General features: G+C 43.7%; 1 protein-coding gene across 8 annotated transcripts in view; it reads right to left on the reverse strand.

Annotated features, from left to right (window-relative positions):
* The window catches only part of WAPL (WAPL cohesin release factor), a 181,126-nt gene extending 167,996 nt beyond the window's left edge, over positions 1-13,130 (reverse strand). For 2 of the 8 annotated variants that reach the window (XM_078783247.1, XM_078783246.1), the window contains exons 1-3: positions 12,755-12,922; positions 12,038-12,120; positions 11,521-11,943 (exon numbers count right to left, since the gene is read on the reverse strand). In XM_078783247.1, coding sequence (XP_078639373.1) covers positions 11,521-11,943; positions 12,038-12,120; positions 12,755-12,897 — 649 coding nt within the window. In that variant the 5' untranslated portion in view covers positions 12,898-12,922. Of the gene's footprint in view, positions 1-11,520; positions 11,944-12,037; positions 12,121-12,754 lie in introns of those variants that run through there. The other 6 variants (XM_078783248.1, XM_078783249.1, XM_078783250.1 and 3 more) reach the window with 6 other exon arrangements.
* Between the last annotated feature and the right edge of the window lie 7,420 nt (positions 13,131-20,550).

Below are 20,550 nucleotides of genomic sequence, written 5' to 3' on the forward strand. Positions count from 1 at the left end.
CGATACTGCATACGTGTGCATTTTAAAGAATCAATAGGTATGGCACTAAAAACAAAATTTACACAAATACACAAACCTATAGCCTTATCCCTCTTCCTATGGCCAGGTGTTTTAGCACAATACGCGACTTTCAAAATGACATAATCTGACCCAGAAAGCTCGGTGTGCATGTTTGGGACGAAATAAAATATATTGTGTATCCGATATATGGAGTATTTCCTGAAATGGCTTACAAAGCTTCTAAAACACATCAAAAATACTTGGAAAACTAACTGAGAGAAATGGCTGTGTCTCTACATAACTAAAAAGACTTGGAGAACTTTCTCATCTCGCCGAATGGGCACCTACTCGTAGTACAAACTCCGGGCCAGGTGGGTCGGTACAAGGCCCGAGTGGAGTGTGTATCTGGATTAAGTGCTTCTGAACACCAATGGGAAGGACATATCTGGGCCTTGTGAATGTACAAGTTAAGTTTAAAATGATTATATTTATTATTAATCATGTTGGAAGGGGGTGGGGAAGCTATTGGAGCTCTGAGGGATGTTATAAACATATACTTTTTTGTTTGGTTCCAGAGCCACAAGAGAAATGCTAGATTTTTGCATCTATTGGTAAAAGGAGAGGCGTCCGTCCAAGTGTGTGTGTATATGTCCCTTATAACCACTGCCGCTGCCAGCGTGTACTAACAGGAAATTATACCAACCCAACACATCTACTGATACTTCTCGTATTTCCTATATTTCTGAGAGTCCAATTTGCATTTAGAAACAGATTACGGTGGGTACTTTTTTGGAAACCACAATTGTGGTTAACCATTTTGAAACTGCAACTCTATCGTCTAAATACTGAAAATAATGTTTAAAAGACTTTGAATCACAGATGTCAGCCAGCAACAGCAGGTTAAAAGTTCCCAGCAAGCCGGACAGAATTACTGCAATAACACAGCGCATGCGCAAAAGGCCTCGCTTACAATAAATACATCATTTTGAAAGTCACATATTAGCAGATGTCAAACAGTCAAATCTGGTTGTGGCTGGACTTTCCCAAAATTGAGGTAAAGGTATCAGAAAGCAAATCCTCCTTTGGATGTTGATTATGACCTTAAAGACTTTATATTTTTACTTCATTTTTTTCAGTTTCTCCATGTGTCAAAACTAAACTATGGATCTATTTATTCCTCATAAATGCAATTAGTGAGAAAGCTATACATAACCAGCTTAATCCATTCTGATTGAATGCAAATGACTCATTATACTTCCAACCATGGCTTTGCCAAGTCACACACAAGAGACGAGTCCCAAGACTGTCGACCCATGCTCATTTCCTCATGAGTACTTGCATCCTTCCAAAGGAAGGTGTGACGACACACTCTCGCAGTGCTCCTCGGCTCGGGCATAGTGATAGTCTGAGCAAGTACGGCAGTACTGCGCTAGTACATGGTTAAAGAACATAAACACTCACTCCTGCCTTTGAGGCAGGAACAATAGGCCACTAGTAGGGCGGGTCATACTCAGGTGCCAAAATCAATCTGAAGGAAATCCTAACATGAGGGGTGTCTATATTATGTGTTTTTTTATGGGGAATTCAAATATGAGTTTATTTTTTGGATAGGATAACTCTAACCTACATCAATTTGTATTTCTAAATTGCCAATTTTACCCTTTCGAACCCCTTTATAAGATATTAAAAGATATAAGGGAAATCATTCATATTGACACAGCCAAATCAAATGTACATATTTATTAACAGGTGAACTGTATGTATATCACTGGTTACAATTACAAAGATCAATCTCCTTACTTCTTGAACTTTACCAGGTTGCACAAGTCCTGCTTTGACTCATTCTTGGACATCAGCCTCCTGCTGGTCTCCTGAGCCCTGATGCCTCCATCCCTCTTTTCCTGTGAGAAGTACTTAGCAGAAGCCTCAGTCACCATTTTAACAACCCTCTCAATGTTTTGTGTGTGGCAAAGCCAGTTGAGCACCTCCATGGGGGTGTTGATGAAGTTCTTCACCTCCGAGGTGCTTAGGGAGCAGGTGAGAGGTGGCTCTGACACACCTTCTGACCAACTGATTACCAATGCTGAAGCATCACAGTTGATGTCAGGTGTCTTTCTGGTCCTGACAGAGGAGTCCCCCAGCTGAGTGTCTGGGTCCCCCTCTCCCCTGATGGCCAGGATTCTCTCCACCCCCTCAGTCCTCTCCTTCTGATCCTCAGAGCACAGCAGTGTTTGGAGGATGGCTTCACTGTGGGCATACCAAGCAGATCTTCTCACAGTCGGCATCCCAAGGTCCAGCACCTCCTTCCTCTGGGACTTGAGGCAGTCCAGCTGAAACAAGATGTGCCTAGGCCCTTCGATCCAGGAGTGCTTGACTTTCACGTTGAACCAACATGGATAATACACTCCAATGATGAATTCCACAATGAATTGCAGATTCTTCTGGTTCTTTCCTTTCAGTCCATGCTTTGACACCCAGAGCCTGAGAAGTCTGTTCGCTGTGGTGAGCCAGCGGCTGTGGTTTACTGGTCCAATCTCCACTAGAGCCAGCCTTGCAGGAAGCACTCCATCCCTGATTGCACAGACAATTTTATAGCCATAGTGTTGATCAGTTGAGAGATCTTCAATGGCCTTGTCAGACAGCTTGATCAGTGGAGGGCCAACAAAGATCCGGGTGAAGTTTGGATTGATATCCAAGTCTGTAGCAGAAGCAAGGAGCTTTCCTATTGGCCCGGAAAATGTGTTGTCTGACAGAGTAGGGCCATCAAGGTGAACAATGAGATGGCGCAGGGGAAGTTCACCAGTGTGCAGGTTGCACACGAACCAGACCAGCTTTCTCCCCAGGTGCAGCTCCAGCTTCCGCATTACTCCAGCTTTCACACCAGTGTTGACATTTGTTGAGTCTCCTCCAATGGCCCACAAGGTCTTATCAAAACCCCTCTCTTTCAGCCAGGCAAACAGGACCTTAGCAATCTGCTCCGCATGTGACTCCTCTTTAGTTGCTTTCTCTGGGGTAAAGTGGAACAGATAGTAGCTACCAGGCTCACTAACAACAGTATAGTGTTCTTCCTTGATCTTTGCAGGAAAAGATTGGTCATTGCCCTCAGCTTCCATCATCACATTGGTCAGGTCAATCCACCCATCAAAGAGGATGCAGGAGATCCCCCCCTACTCCCTGCACTTCTCATCAAACTCTTCCCCCAGCTCTGTCATCAACTTCTCCTGTGCTCTATTGACCTTGTTCTTATCAATAACTTTACTTGTATTGTCTTCTGTGATGATTCCTGCATCAATCAGAGCTGCAGTTGCTATCGCTGCAGTTGGCCTCAGCCCTATGCCATACCTTACACTAGCAAGGGCAATGTTTGGAATCTCATCATAGTTTTTCTGGACCTTTGCTGAAGCTGCAGGCTCAGTGTCAGTTTCAGGGAAGAGCTCAACTTCAGTGACAAACTCATCGTCAGCACCACTTCTCTCCAATTCCAGATCCTCATCACCATCTGACAAAAATCTCTCAACATCCTTCCTGGCTGCTTTCTCTGCTGCTGCAGCATTTCCTCCTTGCTCCTTCTCCTTTTCTCTGCATTCTTTTTATTTTCCTGCCTTTCCAATGTCCTCACCTGTCTCTTGTGCTCTGGCAGATCAGGGCTCCCCATTTGGTGGGTCCTTTACTTCCAACCTTCTTTTTCTGTCCCTTAATGTAGGCAAGATCTTTCACAGGAATCATTTTCTCTCTGCTGCAGGAACAGTTAATGTGGGCTTGGATCACACAGCCCTCACCGCCCTCACAGCCTCCCCCCTCACAACTGGTAATCTGACACTTGCAAGTCAAAATATCAAATAACTTGTCTAACTTGACAATGAACCTCTCTTTGGCATCAAGTTTGCCCTTCCCAAGAGAAAACTTCACTGCCTGATTCCAGACCTCCTTGAGCTTGGACATGATGGTCACCTTTTCATTGATAACAGGAGGCTTGAAAAGAGCATTAGCTTTGCTCCACTGACAAATCAGACCAGGGTAGATGTCAGACACAAGCTGGTCCACTGGGTAGTTCCTCCTGTCATCTTCACTTTGCTCCCTCAAGTAGATGCCATACCTCAGGATATCCCTCACAGTTGGCAGTTCAGACACCAACAGCTCCTGCCCAGTGCCAACAAGATTACTTAAATGAGAACTTGATTTCATCCTTGTTCTGACTTGAGCCATTTTTAGTAGTTCACACTGAAATAAAAGCAATAATACACAGGTAAGTATCCACTACAGACAGATATTAAGGTATTACACAGGTATTACAGAAATCCATCAAAATATTCACTTCACAGGTCACTATTTTCCTTCACATGTAACTCAGGCTGGCAATAGGTAAGTACACAAATCAATTAACAAATATAATATAAAACAAGGTAATTTACATCTAAAATTATTATCTATTTGTTCCTCAGGTTCCTTATCAAAAACGTACTTACTGGCAATGCCATAAGAAGAGAAGAGAAGACGGATGGATAAGGATTGCCAACCTCCTCAACATCGAGCTTTCAGCAACAAGATGGCTACAACTGCCGTCCCAACAGGAAGTTACCAAAATAAAAGCCCGAACTTCAAAATAAAAAACTTCTCTTTTTTCCAGAAGAATAGCAAAATAATCAAAAATTTAATAATAATCAACTGCAAATTGATGTAGGTTAGGGTTATCAGAATTTTAAAAAAACCTCAGATTTGTGTTCTACACACCAAAATACGTAATATGAACACCCCTCTCGATTGATTTCCAAAAAAAAAAAAGTATGGCCCGCCCTAATAGGCCAGTCAAGCACAATATAAAACTACTAGCGGGGTCACCCGTGGGAATCCCACGGGCATGGATGTGTGTGACATTTCGACATATTGAGTTATATGCTGCACATTCATTTTTACAAAATGGTTACTGGCAAGTCATCAGATCCAGAAATGGTGTGAATTTAGTTATTTCACATAATATGTGACCCCTCACTCCTCTCCACCTGACACTCTCCTGTCTCCACCTGACACTCTCCTGTCTCCACCTGACACTCTCCTGTCTCCACCTGACACTCTCCTCTCTCCACCTAGCACTCCTCTCCTCTCCAAACCCTCACATCCCTCTCCTTTCCAATCCCTCACCTCTCCAATCCCTCACACTCCTCTCCTCTGCAATCCTTCACACGCCTCTCCAATCGCGCCTCACACTCCTCTCCAATCGCGCCTCACACTCCTCTCCAATCGCGCCTCACACTCCTCTCCAATCGCGCCTCACACTCCTCTCCAATCGTGCCTCACACTCCCCTCCAATCACTCCTCTCCAATCGTGCCTCACACTCCTCTCCAATCACGCCTCACACTCCTCTCCAATCGTGCCTCACACTCCTCTCCAATCGCGCCTCACACTCCTCTCCAATCGCGCCTCACTCGCCTCTCCAATCGGCTTTCCCCGTCTCGTTTCTCTCCTTTTTCTCCCGTCTCGTTCTTTTTCTTGCTCCAAATCGGCCCGTCGGAATCGGAAATCGGCCCGTCTCGCCCGTCGGCCCGTCGGAATCGGAAATCGGCCCGTCTTGCTTTTGTGCTTGTGCGTAAATAAATTGTGTTCATGACACCATTTCTGGTGTTGGGCTAGCGGCTAGGGTGCCGGCTTAGGATCCTGGGTTCGAATCTCGGTCGATCGCCGAATTAATGCCAGGGGGGTTGACTCAGCCTGTCATCCTTCCGAGGTCGGCTAATTGAGTACCAACTACCAGTTCACTGGTAATTCCCTGTTTGTCGTTGAAGGCGGCAAAAAGGGTTGGCGTCAGGAAGGGCATCCGGCCGTAAAACATTGCTTCAAAAAGGGGACAAAAAAACAACAACTACCACGGTCCCCGAAAAGGCCAACCCCCGCTTTGCGGGGAAAAATGGCCTCTAAACGGTGGTTTTTACACCATTTCTGGATCTGATGACTTGCCAGTAACCATTTTGTAAAAATGAATGTGCAGCATCTAACTCAATATGTCGAAATGTCACACACATCCATGCCCGTGGGATTCCCACGGGTGACCCCGCAAGTTTGCATTGACGTTCGTCGATGGACTCGTTCGCCCGTCTCATTCGTTTTCTTGCTGCATCCTGTTCAAGTCTGCGTTCTTCATCGATCGTCTCATTCATTTTGGAAATAGAAGTTTCCACGCAGCGCATGAATTGTCACGATCCTCAAGAGGAATTTGTCTCGTAATCATCAAATGATAAATGGCAAGTAAATTATATTGTGGAAAATTAAAGATTTCAAATAAACCTATTTAAAGTGTATTCGCACATAACTAATTTTAAAAAACGAAGAAATATCTCTCGGTAATTTCCTGAAACATATTTTACTTCCGGCTAATAATGTTGAATTAAATAAAAACGAAGAAATATATGTCGGCATCATTGTTGACGTTTTTGTGACGACTGTCATCAAACGAAAAAGTAATATATCTTAACGGAAAAGCAAAAGCGAATTTTTAATATATATCGACACGTTGCCGTCGGTGTCATGTTGGGCGGTGTATGATACACCATGACGCGATTTTTAAAAATATATCTCTGCATTTTCCCGCGTGTGTGGAATGTTCTCAATTATTGCTGACACCGAGTCCAAAACCATCGATAAAAATGAAATCATATGGTGAGTTAGATTGGAGATTTTTTTTTTTTTTTTTTTTTTTTTTTTTTTTTTTTTTTTTTTTTTTTTTTTTTTTTTTTTTTTTTTTTTTTTTTTTTTTTTTTTTTTGTATACAAGGTCGAGGCTCGTGAAAGAGCGAACATTAATCACACAGAAAGACAAACCGACACAAAAAACATATAACATAGGGAGCGGTAGACAAGATGGGGAGAGAGGGGGAAGGACACAAACACAACATTTGAGAGCAGGGACCGAGAGACATGGAGACATCGAGAGATCTGAGAGAGGGCGAGGGCTTTGGGGGGGGGGCGTGGGAAGGGGGCGGTGGGAGAGGTATAAAACATATGGACACTGCCAGGACTTCCAGGAAAGAAGTTGGAATTTCAAACAAGGTGGATCTGGGGTGAATTAGCGGGGGTAGAAAAGATCAAGGTTTTGGATGGGGGAAGATAAGAGATGGTGGTGAACAGCTGTTTTAAAGACCTGGAGGGAGGAGTGGGATTGAAGGGAGTGAGGGAGTTTGTTCCAGAGGCGGGAGAAAAGAGGAATGAAAGAGTGAAGGTGAGCAGAGAGCCGAGATTTCGGCAGTTTAACCATCAGAGGGTTGCTGGCAGATCTTGTGCGACCTGTAGGAATATTTGGGGGACAGAGCACAGAGAGAGCTGGGGGTGCAAGGCCGGAGAGGAGTCGGTAGAAGACAGAAAGACCACCTACCTGCCTGCGGTGAGTGAGTGAAAGGCCCTCAGAGATAGCTTCATCGCGGGAGATTCCAATAATTCTGAAAGCTTTGGTTTCAACAGTGTGAAGCCGAGCTAGGTGTGAGGCAGGAGCACCGGCCCATAGGGGAGAACAGTATTCCATTGAGCTGCGGATGAAAGCCTTGTATGTGGTGAGGAGCTCAGGTGTGCCGAGGAAGGACTTCGCACGACGGAGGATGCCCAGTCGGCGACTGGCTTTGGAGGCCAGCTTGGAAATGTGGTTTTCCCAAGAAAGATCATGGCAGATAGTGAGACCCAAAATCTTGAGCGACAGAACTTCTTGGAGAGGATTGTTGAGAAAGTAGATGGGAGGGTTGTCCAGTCGATCTTTTCGGAGAGACATAGTAAGAGTGTGAGATTTGTCAGGATTGAAAGACATGTTCCACTTGTTTGACCAGTCTGTGATTTTGTCCAGGTCTTCAGAGAGTGAGGAGGCAGCAGACTGCCGATCTGAGGGAAGAGGAATGGAGCGGCAGAGAGTGGAGTCATCAGCAAAGAGATAGAGAGGATTTTCGAGAGAGTCAGAGAGATCATTGATGAAGACCAGAAAAAGCACGGGGCCCAGAACACTGCCTTGGGGAACTCCAGCCTGAACAGGAAGAGGAGATGAGAGAAACCCATTCAGGGCCACACGTTGACGACGACTAGAGAGGAAGTCCGCCAGCCATGCGTGGAGATTTCCATGGATACCAAAGGAGGAGAGTTTGGTGAGCAGAGCGGGGTGCCAGACCGTGTCGAAGGCACGTGATATGTCGAGGGAGACAGCTCTAATTTCCTGTTTGGCATTGAGGACCTCCATCCATTGTTGAGACAGCAGAAGCAGCATGTCCAGAGTAGAGTGACCTGGTCTGAAACCAAATTGATGATCAGAGATCAAGCCATTGGAGAAGAGGAAAGATTTCATATCCGAAGCAATGATGGATTCCATGACTTTGCTGATAATTGGGAGAAGGCTGATTGGTCTGTAGTTGCTAGGATCTGTTTTTGCACCTTTTTTGTGCAAAGCGGTGATCTTGGCTGATTTCCAAGCAGATGGCAGTTGACCTTGAGCAAAAGAGAGGGTGAAGAGAACAGAGAGAGGGTGAGATAGAGCAGCAGAGCAGGATTTTAGGACCCGTGGGCTGATGCCGTCGGGTCCAGTTGCAGAATCAGAGTCGAGGGTTGACAGAAACTTTTCCACCTTGTCAGGAGGAAAGGACACGGAGTCCAGGAGCAGCAGGGTACGACTGGGTATGGTGGGTACAGAGAGGGATGGGTTTGGGACACAAGATTTAGAGGCAAACACAGAGTTGAGGCATTCAGCTTTTTCACGTGCGGAGTCAGCTGTGTAGCCGTTTGAGGTAAGGGAGGGGATGGAGGGGGAACAAACACCAGAAACGGATTTGACCAGACGCCACCAGGATTTGGAAGAGGGAGACAGATAAGAGAGTTCGGTCTTGAGATAAAGGCGTGAGAGAGACTCAATGGCCTTGAAGTTGAAGTTACAGGCGTTTGAGAATTCATTTCGTTCTATAAACGGCAACTTTCATTGGATTTCCTTCCCGTTTTTTTTCAACCGAGTCGAAAACTATGTTAGCGACTGTGAAAAATGAAATGATATATCGAATTTTTAATATGTATCGACACGTTGCCGTCGGTGTCATGTTAGGCGGTGTATGATACACCATGACGCGATTTTAAAAAATATATCTGCATTTTCCCGCGTGTGTGGAATGTTCTCAATTATTGCTGACACCGACTCTAAAACCATCGATAAAAATGAAATCATATGGTGAGTTAGATTGGAGATAAAGGCGTGAGAGAGACTCAATGGCCTTGAAGTTACAGGCATTTGAGAATTCATTTCGTTCTATAAACGGCAACTTTCATCGGATTTTCTTCTCGTTTTTTTTCAACCGAGTCTAAAACTATGTTAGCGACTGTGAAAAATGAAATGATATATCGAATTTAAAATAGATATCGACACATTGCCGTCGGTGTCATGTTGGGCGGTGTATGATACACCATGACGCGATTTTAAAAAATATATCTCTGCATTTTCCCGCGTGTGTGGAATGTTTGTGGAAAATTAAAGATTTCAAATAAACCTATTTAAAGTGTATGCGCACATAACTAATAAAAAAAACGAAGAAATATCTCTCGGTAATTTCCTGAAACATATTTTACTTCCGGCTAATATGTTGAATGAAATAAAAACGAAGAAATATATGTCGGCATCATTGTTGACGTTTTTGTGACGACTGTCATCAAACGAAATAGTAATATATCATAACGGAAAAGCAAAAGCGAATTTTTAATATATATCGACACATTGCCGGCGGTGTCATGTTGGGCGGTGTATGATACACCATGACGCGATTTTAAAAAATATATCTCTGCATTTTCCCGCGTGTGTGGATTGTTCTCAATTATTGCTGACACCGAGTCTAAAAGTAAAACCATCGATAAAAATGAAATCATATGGTGAGTTAGATTGGAGATAAAGGCGTGAGAGAGACTCAATGGCCTTGAAGTTACAGGCCTTTGAGAATTCATTTCGTTCTATAAACGGCAACTTTCATCGGATTTTCTTCCCGTTTTTTTTCAACCGAGTCTAAAACTATGTTAGCGACTGTGAAAAATGAAATGATTTATCGAATTTGATTTGAAATAAAACTGGGGGAGAGCAAGACACCACGGGCCTACAAAACAGGACTCAAAGCTATGCGAGTTAATAAAATGGTGGATATTTGTTTATAGCCACTCCCAGAATGGGTGGAGCTATGGGTGGAGCGACTCTGCAAACCGAGTAAGCCACACCCCGGACAGACACCCAACAGATAGACAGACAGACAGACAGACAGAATCATCTACGGCTATTATAATATAGACAACGGCATTCGGTAGAGCACATACCTCCACCAGGCCGAACAATTTACCTTTTTATCCCACTGATAGGCGGGCTCTGCATCTGGACTTGAACCAAAATCGAATCGGCCTTTTCATATCACCTTCCCAACTCATCGACTGAGTTTTGTCCGAATCGGTCAACAACTTTTGGAGATATCGTGCTATAGATCGGTTTTAGCCCCATCACTCAATGGTGAAAAATCACTTTAAAATTATCTGATCCGGATTCAAATCTTCACAAAAATTGAATCAATTATTACTTGTCACATACCCATCCTGTCACCAAGTTTCGTCCGAATACGTCCACAACTTTTGGAGATATCGTGCTACGTATCGTTTTCTTGCCCGATCAACAGAGAAGAATCACATAAACAATTCTCGGATCTGGATCTTCACCAAAATCAAATCATTTCATCCGTCATATACCGAACCTCTCCAAGAAATTTCGTCCAAATCCGTCCACAACTTTTTGAGTTATTTTGTTCCTAGACAGACAAACACAGACAGGCAGCAAAATTAACAGACAGGGGTGAAAACATAACCTCCATCTAGATACCTTCGGTGACAGAGGTAACTAGAACGGCACTCGGTAGAGCGCATACCTCTGCAAGGCTGAACAGTTTACGTTTTGTAGCACAATGTTAGACCGGATCTGGATCCGGACCTGAACCAAAATCTAAACATCTTGTTCTTGTCACCGAACCAACTCGTCCACCTTGTTTGGTCAGAACTCGTCCACAAATTTTTGAAACATCATGCTATATATCATTTTGGTTCTAACAGTGTTTGTTTTTTAAAGTGAGCGATGACTGCTTCAGCAAACAAACTAAATAATGAATTTTATCAACTAAAAGTTGATACAACTACATTAATCACAGAATGAAGAACTAGTCTTGCCCGTGAAGGCTAGCGACGACCTGCATTGGTGGACAGGTATAAATATCAATGGGATCAATGCAATGAAATTTTGCGTAACCCTTCGGCCTTCGTCAATGATGAAGAGTTAAAGGCCAAAACATCAACTTTTCCTTACTTTCCATGGCAGTTAGCATCCCTCAATCAACGTTCTCGCGATTTCAGCCATATGTTAACTGCACCTCGTTTCCCATGGTGAATTACAGTCTTATTGGTTTTCAGTTGACAAAATCCATTGTTGAAATGGAAACCATAGTTTGGGTTATTAGTATTAATATGTGGTATAATACTCGCTCTCTCCCATCTTACCATGTTGCGATACACCATTACACTCTTCATTTTCCTCATCGCTGCTAAAAGGTTCATATACAGCTAGACGTGAAGCAAGGCTTTGTAGGTGGTTCGCCGACGCAGTGGCAGGTCCGTCGGGAGAGGCCCTCCCCTCCGCAACACCATCATCATGGCTCGAGTTTCGCTCCGCATTACCTCGGGCGCCAGGCTCCATCCTGCGTCGTTTGGTCGGTGCCGCAGCCTCCGCAGGCGCCACCGGTAGGACGGGGGCACAGGCGGCCGGCGGTCCGGCGGAGCTGGCCGCGATCGCAGGACCAGGAGCAATTGGTCGCCGCGGCCCAAGGAGTTCATCGAACTTGGAGGCAAAAGCACCGGGCGGACCCTGCTTGCGGCTGTACGTTCGCGGGAACCTCGACGCCATGGTTGCGGGTGACAGCAGACCTATACGGCAGCAAAATAGATCAAATAAAAGGCGTCAAAATAAAAACAGGTCGTCAAATTTAAAACAACACACCTGGTGAACCAGACGGCTTACCAGGATGCGGAGTGCCAGGTTCAGATGTGCACACTTTGGGGGATGACGTTACAATGACGGCATCCAGGGTAATGGGTGATAGACTGATTAAAACAAACGCACAGATGGCAAATTAAAAGTCGTACAAGATCCAAATGCACCACTGGGAGTCACCAAGCGGAAAGGTTACCCGGCAATTTAATTATTATTATTATTTATCTGCACATTTCACCTGCACAGTAACTCGGAATCAACCAGGTACAGGTTTGTACCGTATGACAAAATGATAAACTCCACCAACTCCCTTATCTCGGTTTACAGGAGCTTGCTCACGTCAGGGTAAGCGACGTCAAACAGCCCGAGACGAACACGTCGTGGACTTTATCCAGTGCAGTAACATCGGGGAAGGGAAAATTGCATCACCATCACCTGGAAGCGTCGGTTAAGAAAACAACTTTGAACGCAAGGAACGCAGGTGTGCGGCGGCTCGTTATTCGGGATGAGCCCTCGGACGGAGTTTCATCACTTTATGTTATTGTAAATGTTCTCCGGAGACTCGGTATAACCGCCGCGTTCAAAAGCACTGGGCCCGGGATACGGGACGAGCTTGACTAGCGCTAGGCCGCAAAAACACGCAGATGAGAATGGCTCGTCCTTCGGTGAAGAGACCCCGGTGGGCGCGTTAGGACCGAGGGCGAGTCGGGAGAGGGAACCGAGCGCGTAAAACACACGACTTACCACGGGGGAAAAAAAATCGTCCAAGTTAGCGACGCCACCCCGCAGCCAAGCGAGCGCCTACGCCAACTCCAGGCGTTAGGCCGAACCTCGTGACCTCGAGCTGGCCAATGGGCGCGCGGCACTTCGCAGCGCCGCTTCGCCATTGGTCGGAGCCTTGGAGAACGAAGGTTGTCGCTTCCATCTTCGCGATTGGCGAAACCGCTGGAGGATTGCCAACACCAACGTTGCGATAAAAACTACAATTCGAACATTTTCTGGCCCGATGTTCCTTTGCCCGAGTTCCCGCTCTTTGCTGTTCCACTTTAGCGTCCTGTGGTGACGGTCCTGGTGCTCTGGAGTGCAGGACGGTACTCATCAGGCAGGTATTTCAATGGTTAAGACGAAATTCCATATTTGGTTCGAATTATCTTTTATTTTCTTTAAGGTTTCTCACAGTTGCAGTATTGATCGTTATCAGTGAAAGGGCGCGATGCCGAATGAGTTGTGGGCAAACGGTGTGCAACGCCGATTCGTTCCTAACTCATTCACCACGAGTTTCGTTCCGCATACCTTCGCCAGGCTGAACCTTTTCAGGTTCTACTGAACCAGGTTTACCTTTACTATCCACTGATACTGACAGGTGATATCTGGATTCGGACCTGAACCGAAATTGAATTGCCTTGTTCTTGTCACTTACCCAACTCATCCACCATGTTTTGTCATAAAGTCGCCCAAAACTTTATGAAACATCATGCTACATATGGTTTTTGACCCTATGTCTCAATGGTGGAGAATCCCTTTAAAAATGCTGGGATCCAGATCCAGATATTCACCAAAATCTAATAATTTGGTCCTTGTCACATAGAACATACTCAACCTCTCCACCAAATTTGGTCCCAATCCACCCGCAACGTTTTGAGATTCCCTGTTCACAAACAGACAAGCAAGAAAGATGTCACAGACAAACAAAAACAGACAACAACACTTGCAAAATCCAGCCCCTCTCCCCCCATCCTAACCCCCCCCCCCCCCCTTCCCCCAAAAAAAGTTGCCATGGATACATCAAATTGTCCATTTCATTATAGTCAGGGCCCTTAGGGATATTTTGGTTCAAAAATTCTTCCAAAAGCATCAAATTTGGCGCAGATGTTGCCCATGCCATACTCTTTCGATTTTTGACGGGCGCCAAGGGCGGTATGATCCGGGGACCATACCGGTCCATCCCACTATGTCACCTGACATATGACGTCATAATTAGGATATGCATCCAATCACATGGCGTACTATAAGTGGTCAAAGTTCAAAATGAATCGATCGAAAAATGAAGGCAGGGATCCATTTTTAAGGTTTTCATAAAATCCAATATGGCCGCCAGGTCACATGACCTATGACGTCATATTTATGACATGTATACAATCATGTATACATGAACCCGGATCATGATCGTACAAAAATTAAACACAAGGATATGGCATACAGTTCATAAAACATTAAAATCCATACCTTTGTAATTAGACTGATGAACTGCATATGCCTGAAAATTAGGAAATAGACATGTAAATATTTCCTCTAATTGTCAAAAATAAGGTCAGGGTTCGATTACCCAACCCAGAAACATAAAATGGTGAACCTCGCGTAAATCTTGACAAAAAACTCAAAAACCGACATGTTTGACTCAAAAATGACCTTTAAGATGACCTTGAGGGTTGACCTTGACCTCGAATCATCAAAATAACATCATAATTGGATTCCTCGACCTGGAAAACCCCTGAAAACTGGTATCATACATGATTCCAACCCTTTTGGTTATTTAACTGATTTTCCTCTAATCCGGGTGGCGGCCATTTAGTATTTCGCCAATATGGGGCCCCCTGGGGGGGGGGGCGCCCGTCTTGGCGCCCGTCAAAAATGGAAAGAGTATGGCATGGGCAACATCTGGGCCAAATTTGGTGCTTTTGGAAGAATTTGAACCAAACGGCCCCAAAATATCCCTAAGGGCCCTGACTATTATGATTTAAATTGACGATCTTAATCAAAGCTCGGTTCAATCGGGTGAAGATTGATTATTTTTCAGATGAAAATTGATGATGTTAGAAGTTTGACCTTGAGTTGACCTTTGACCTTTTTTATCTTAAAAATATTTGGCTTCCCAATTCAGTGAGGAACTATGCCATTGCTGTTTCATTTACAAGTCAATCAGATGGAAATTGATGATTTTTCAGGTGAAAATTGCTGATTTTAGAATTTTGACATGAGTTGGTTGACCTTTAACCTTTTGACATCAAGAATAGTTGGTTTCCGAATTTTTTGACTCAATATGCAAATGCTGTTCAACTTCCAAGTCAATCGGATAAAAAGTGACAACTTTGGAAATTTGACCTCAAAATGAACTTTGACCTCAAAATGACCTTTGACCTCAAAATCAAGAGGCATCTTCCTTATGGCGATCTCTACTACTTGGTGAAGTTTCGTGAAGATCAGATTAAAATTGTGACCTGTAGGCGATTGACGAACAGACAGACAGACAAATTAATGCACAAGACCAAATAATATACTTGAAACCTAGGGGCAATACCCCTGGTGCTCACCTGGTGGAATAAACAATATACTGCAATGACTAAAGGTATTTTAAACCAATTTAAATGGTTTCCAGAAAACAGGGCAGCATGTAGAATCATACTAACATAATCATAAGACTTAAAACCAACAAAAAAAATACCTATTTTGAGGGCCAACCCCTCCCCCCACCACCCCTTATACATCCTCAGACCCCAATTTTTCTAATGCTTTGAACAAACTACGGTACATCACGGGTGATGAAGGTTTTGGTCAAGTTTCATCAAAATCGTGTTTGTATATATTTTCAGAGGAAAAAGCAAGTTCCTATTTTGGGGGATCAAATCTGAATCCACTTTGACCCCTGGAAAACCCCCTTAGATCCCGATTCAGAGAGCCTCGTCAGCGGCGATGAGTCTTGCATTTCACTCAGACCAACTGGCACGGTCTTCAACAGCCATCAATCATCTGGACTGGCCTCACACCGAGCTCAGCTTCACGCTGTTGAAACCAAAGCTTTCAGAATCATTGGAATCTCCCGCGATGAAGCTGATTCTGAGGGCCTTTCACTCACTCACCGCAGGCAGGTTGGTGGTCTTTCTGTCTTCTACCGACTCCTCTCCGGCCTTGCTCCCACCCTCTGTCTGTGCTATGTCCCCCAAATATTCCTACAGGTCTGCCAGCAACCCTCTTCTGGTGAAATTGCCAAAATGAAGGCTCTCTGCTCACCTTCACTCTTTCATTCCTCTTTACTCCCGCCTCTGGAACAAACTCCCCCACTCCCTTCAATCCCACTCCTCCCTCCAGGACTTTAAAACAGCTGTTCACCACCAACTCTTATCTTCCCCCATCCAAAACCTTGATCTTTTCTACCCCCGCTAATTCACCCCAGATCCACTTTTTTGAAATATCGACTTCTTTCCTGGAAGTCCTCGCCGTGTCCATGTGTTTTATACCACTCCCCCTCCCCCCCCCCCCCACTTCCCAAGCCTCCTCCCCCCAAGCCCCCTCCCTCCCACCCCAAGCCCCCTTGTCTCCTGCTCTCTTTATTGCATGTTTTATGTGTCCGTTTTTTTTGTGTGTGTGATTAATGTTAGCTCTTACACGAGCCTCGATCTTGTACACAAAAAAAAAAAATCACATTGTAACCCACGACACAAAGGGAAGGAACTACTCTAATCTCATATTATAAAAAATAACTACCTGAGAACCTTATGTTGGGTGCCATTGCTGCTGGGGTTGGTTCCTAAAACCACAACAGTATACATATATATACGTACACCTACATACAATCATACATGCACACAAGTAAACAATAAAATTATGTTTCACACCAATATTAAAGTCAATGCATAAACATACAGAAAAACAAAGAACCTTTTGCAATACAATGGCACAAAACAACATGCCTCTCCAATCATGACCGAGCTATTGTAGTGCTGATAAATTAAATGTCACCAACAGTTTCATTACAAAAAACAGACGATTTTATTCTCCAAGGACGTCAAATTTACAAAAGCCTTCAGGCGTGTTTCTAAGCAACATCTCACAAGGGGTTTATCGTAGTTGTATTTACACTAATCATGGATTATGTGTTTAAATCCACATCACAAAATAATTACTTGCATGGGGATTGAGGTTTGCTCCCATTTTGTCTTGCTTACAGAGGCACTCAGGAACACGTGAGACTGCTTGTTGATATAAGCTTTACAAACCCACGTGGTTCGTCACACTGCCTATTAAATAATTTTCTACAAATTCTAATAGTTTTATGTATGTCAGATCTGATGGGTGTCATGCTTGCTCTGTTTGGAACATTATCAAGAAATAATTGTTTCAACGGCAGCCATTAGCTGAGTAACTTTCAACAAGAACAAGTACAGATACATTCAAAGTACACCGCCGCCATGCCAAATAATTAAATATCCTACAGCGCGGCATTGCCGGGGCGCCTCTGGCGCCCGGCAATACCGCAGTGCAGCTCATTGAGGCTGCATTGGGAGGGAGAGGTGTACACTAATTGATTGATTAATTGTATAATTAAAATCAATAAAAGATTATCACAAAATATTTTCATAATCAATTGGCTAATCGCATAACTAAACCACTAGTGCTTCATCCGAAGATGTATCTTTTAGAAATTTAATTAAATAAGTCATTTATAAAAAATTAAATAATTAATTGATTACTCAATAAATAATTAATCGATTAATCAATAAATAATTAATAGATGAAATGATTAATCAATAAATCAAAAATAACCTTGATAGCCACATCACTTGGTCACTCATGTCCAAATATTAGCTTCCCAGCTCAAAAGGTGCCTGAGATATTGGCCAAATGAGAAAGAAAATAAATAAATGATTAATAATGAAAATAAATAAATAACAATCATAAAAAAATTAAATTATTAATCAATTTGGTCAGAGAACACATAAACTACCACAATTTCATCAGAATCTGTAACTTTAAAAAAAAAAAATTTTTAGTCTTTTTTTTTTTTTTTTTTTTTTTTTTTTTTTTTTTTTTTTTTTTTTTTTTTTTTTTTTTTTTTTTTTTTTTTTTTTTTTTTTTTTTTTTTTTTTTTTTTTTTTTTGTTTGTTTGTTTGTTTTGTTTTGTTGTTGTTGTTGTTGTTGTTGTTGTTGTTGTATACAAGATCGAGGCTCGTGAAAGAGCGAACATTAATCACACAGAAAGACAAACAGACACACAAAACAAATAACATCGGGAGCGGTAGACAAGATGGGGAGAGAGGGGGAAGGACACAAACACAACATTTGAGAGCAGGGACCGAGAGACATGGAGACATGGAGAGAACTGTGGGAGGGAGAGGGCTTTGGGGGGGAGGCATGGGAAGGGGGGGGGTGGGAGAGGTATAAAACATATGGACACTGCCAAGACTTCCAGGAAAGAAGTTGGAATTTCAAACAAGGTGGATCTGGGGTGAATTAGTGGGGGTAGAAAAGATCAAGGTTTTGGATGGGGGAAGATAAGAGATGGTGGTGAACAGCTGTTTTGAAGACCTGGAGGGAGGAGTGTGATTGAAGTGAGTGTGGGAGTTTGTTCCAGAGGCGGGAGAAAAGAGGAATGAAAGAGTGAAGGTGAGCAGAGAGCCGAGATTTCGGCAGTTTAACCATCAGAGGGTGGCTGGCAGATCTTGTGCGACCTGAAGGAATATTTGGGGGACAGAGCACAGAGAGAGCTGGGGGAGCAAGGCCGGAGAGGAGTCGGTAGAAGACAGAAAGACCACCTACCTGCCTGCGGTGAGTGAGTGAAAGGCCCTCAGAGATAGCTTCATCGCGGGAGATTCCAATGATTCTGAAAGCTTTGGATTCAACAGCGTGAAGCCGAGCCAGGTGTGAGGCAGGAGCACCAGCCCATAGGGGAGAACAGTATTCCATTGAGCTGCGGATGAAAGCCTTGTATGTGGTGAGGAGCTCAGGTGTGCCTAGGAAGGACTTCGCACGACGGAGGATGGCCATTCGGCGACTGGCTTTGGAGGCCAGCTTGGAAATGTGGTTTTCCCAAGAAAGATCATGGCAGATGGTGAGACCCAAAAGCTTGAGCGACAGAACTTCTTGGAGAGGATTGTTGAGAAAGTAGATGGGAGGGTTGTCCAGTCGATCTTTTCGGAGAGACATAGTAAGAGTGTGAGATTTGTCAGGATTGAAAGACATGTTCCACATGTTTGACCAGTCTGTGATTTTGTCCAGGTCTTCAGAGAGTGAGGAGGCTGCAGACTGCCGATCTGAGGGAAGAGGAATGGAGCGGCAGAGAGTGGAGTCATCAGCAAAGAGATACAGAGGATTTTCCAGAGAGTCGGAGAGATCATTGATAAAGACCAGAAAAAGCACAGGGCCCAGCACACTGCCTTGGGGAACTCCAGCCTGAACAGGAAGGGGAGATGAGAGAAATCCATTCAGGGCCACACGTTGACTACGACCAGAGAGGAAGTCCGCAAGCCATGCATGGAGATTTCCATGGATACCATAGGAGGAGAGTTTGGTGAGCAGAGCTGGGTGCCAGACCGTATCGAAGGCACGTGATATGTCAAGGGAGACAGCTCTGATTTCCTGTTTGGCATTGAGGACCTCCATCCATTGTTGAGACAGCAGAAGCAGCATGTCCAGAGTAGAGTGACCTGGTCTGAAACCAAATTGATGATCAGAGATCAAGCCATTGGAGAAGAGGAAAGATTTCATATCCGAAGCAATGATGGATTCCATGACTTTGCTGATAATTGGGAGCAGGCTGATTGGTCTGTAAGAAATCTGTAAGATTCTGTAAGATTCTGTAAGGTTCTGTAAGGTCTGTAAGATTAAGAAATTTCATCTTAATCGGATGAAGTTTTGTACTTGTCGAATTATGACGTCATAATGGAGGCACCTACGATATCATCATTAACATATTTTATTCACCATGGAGAGTTCTTTACAATGAGCCATGTCTCAATTTTTTCTATTCAGCACTTTGACATATAGAGGTGCAAAGTTTTTCCGTTTTTGCAAGATGGCGGCCGAACCACGTGACCGATGACGTCATAATTTTTTTTTTTCTCCACCAGTTTATGCCAACATGGCACTTAAGAAATTGCATCTTGATTGGATTAAGTTTTGTATTTGTCGAATTATGACGTCATAATGGAGGCACCTATGACATCATCAATAATACTTTATTCCCTATGGAGAGTTCTTTACAATGAGCCATGTCTCAATTTTTTCTATTCAGCACTTTCGGAGATATAGAGGTGCAAAGTTTTCCGGTTTTTCAAAGATGGCGGCCAAACCACGTGACTGATGACGTCATCATTATTATTTTTTCTCCACCAGTTTATGCTGTAATGTTGCTCAAGAAATTTCATCTTGATTGGATGAAGTTTTGTACTTGTCGAATTATCGAATTATGACGTCATAATGGAGACCTTGGGCCGAGACAGTTAAAATTTGGGCACAGTCTATTCCAGGGCAAGACAAATATGTGTGTAAAGTTTGGTGATTCTACGTGCAACAGTGTAGACGTAGTACTGCGAACAAACAGACAAACCAACCGATCAACATACTTGCCGGAATCTTTTCCGGCAAGTAACAAACGGACTCAAATGCAATTCCCTCTCCTCTGGTGAGGCTAACAATCACAATTACAGCAATTACAACAAAATAGTAATTCACTAGCACTCTCCCGATGTGAAAGAAAAAGCTACATAACCTAATAGCCAGCGAAGCCGGTGTTGTCAATGAATGCGTACGTATTATGTTGAAAA

Source organism: Myxine glutinosa, chromosome 8, assembly GCF_964187855.1.
Source record: "Myxine glutinosa chromosome 8, kmMyxGlut1.1, whole genome shotgun sequence".
In the NCBI taxonomy this organism is placed as follows: domain Eukaryota; kingdom Metazoa; phylum Chordata; class Myxini; order Myxiniformes; family Myxinidae; genus Myxine; species Myxine glutinosa.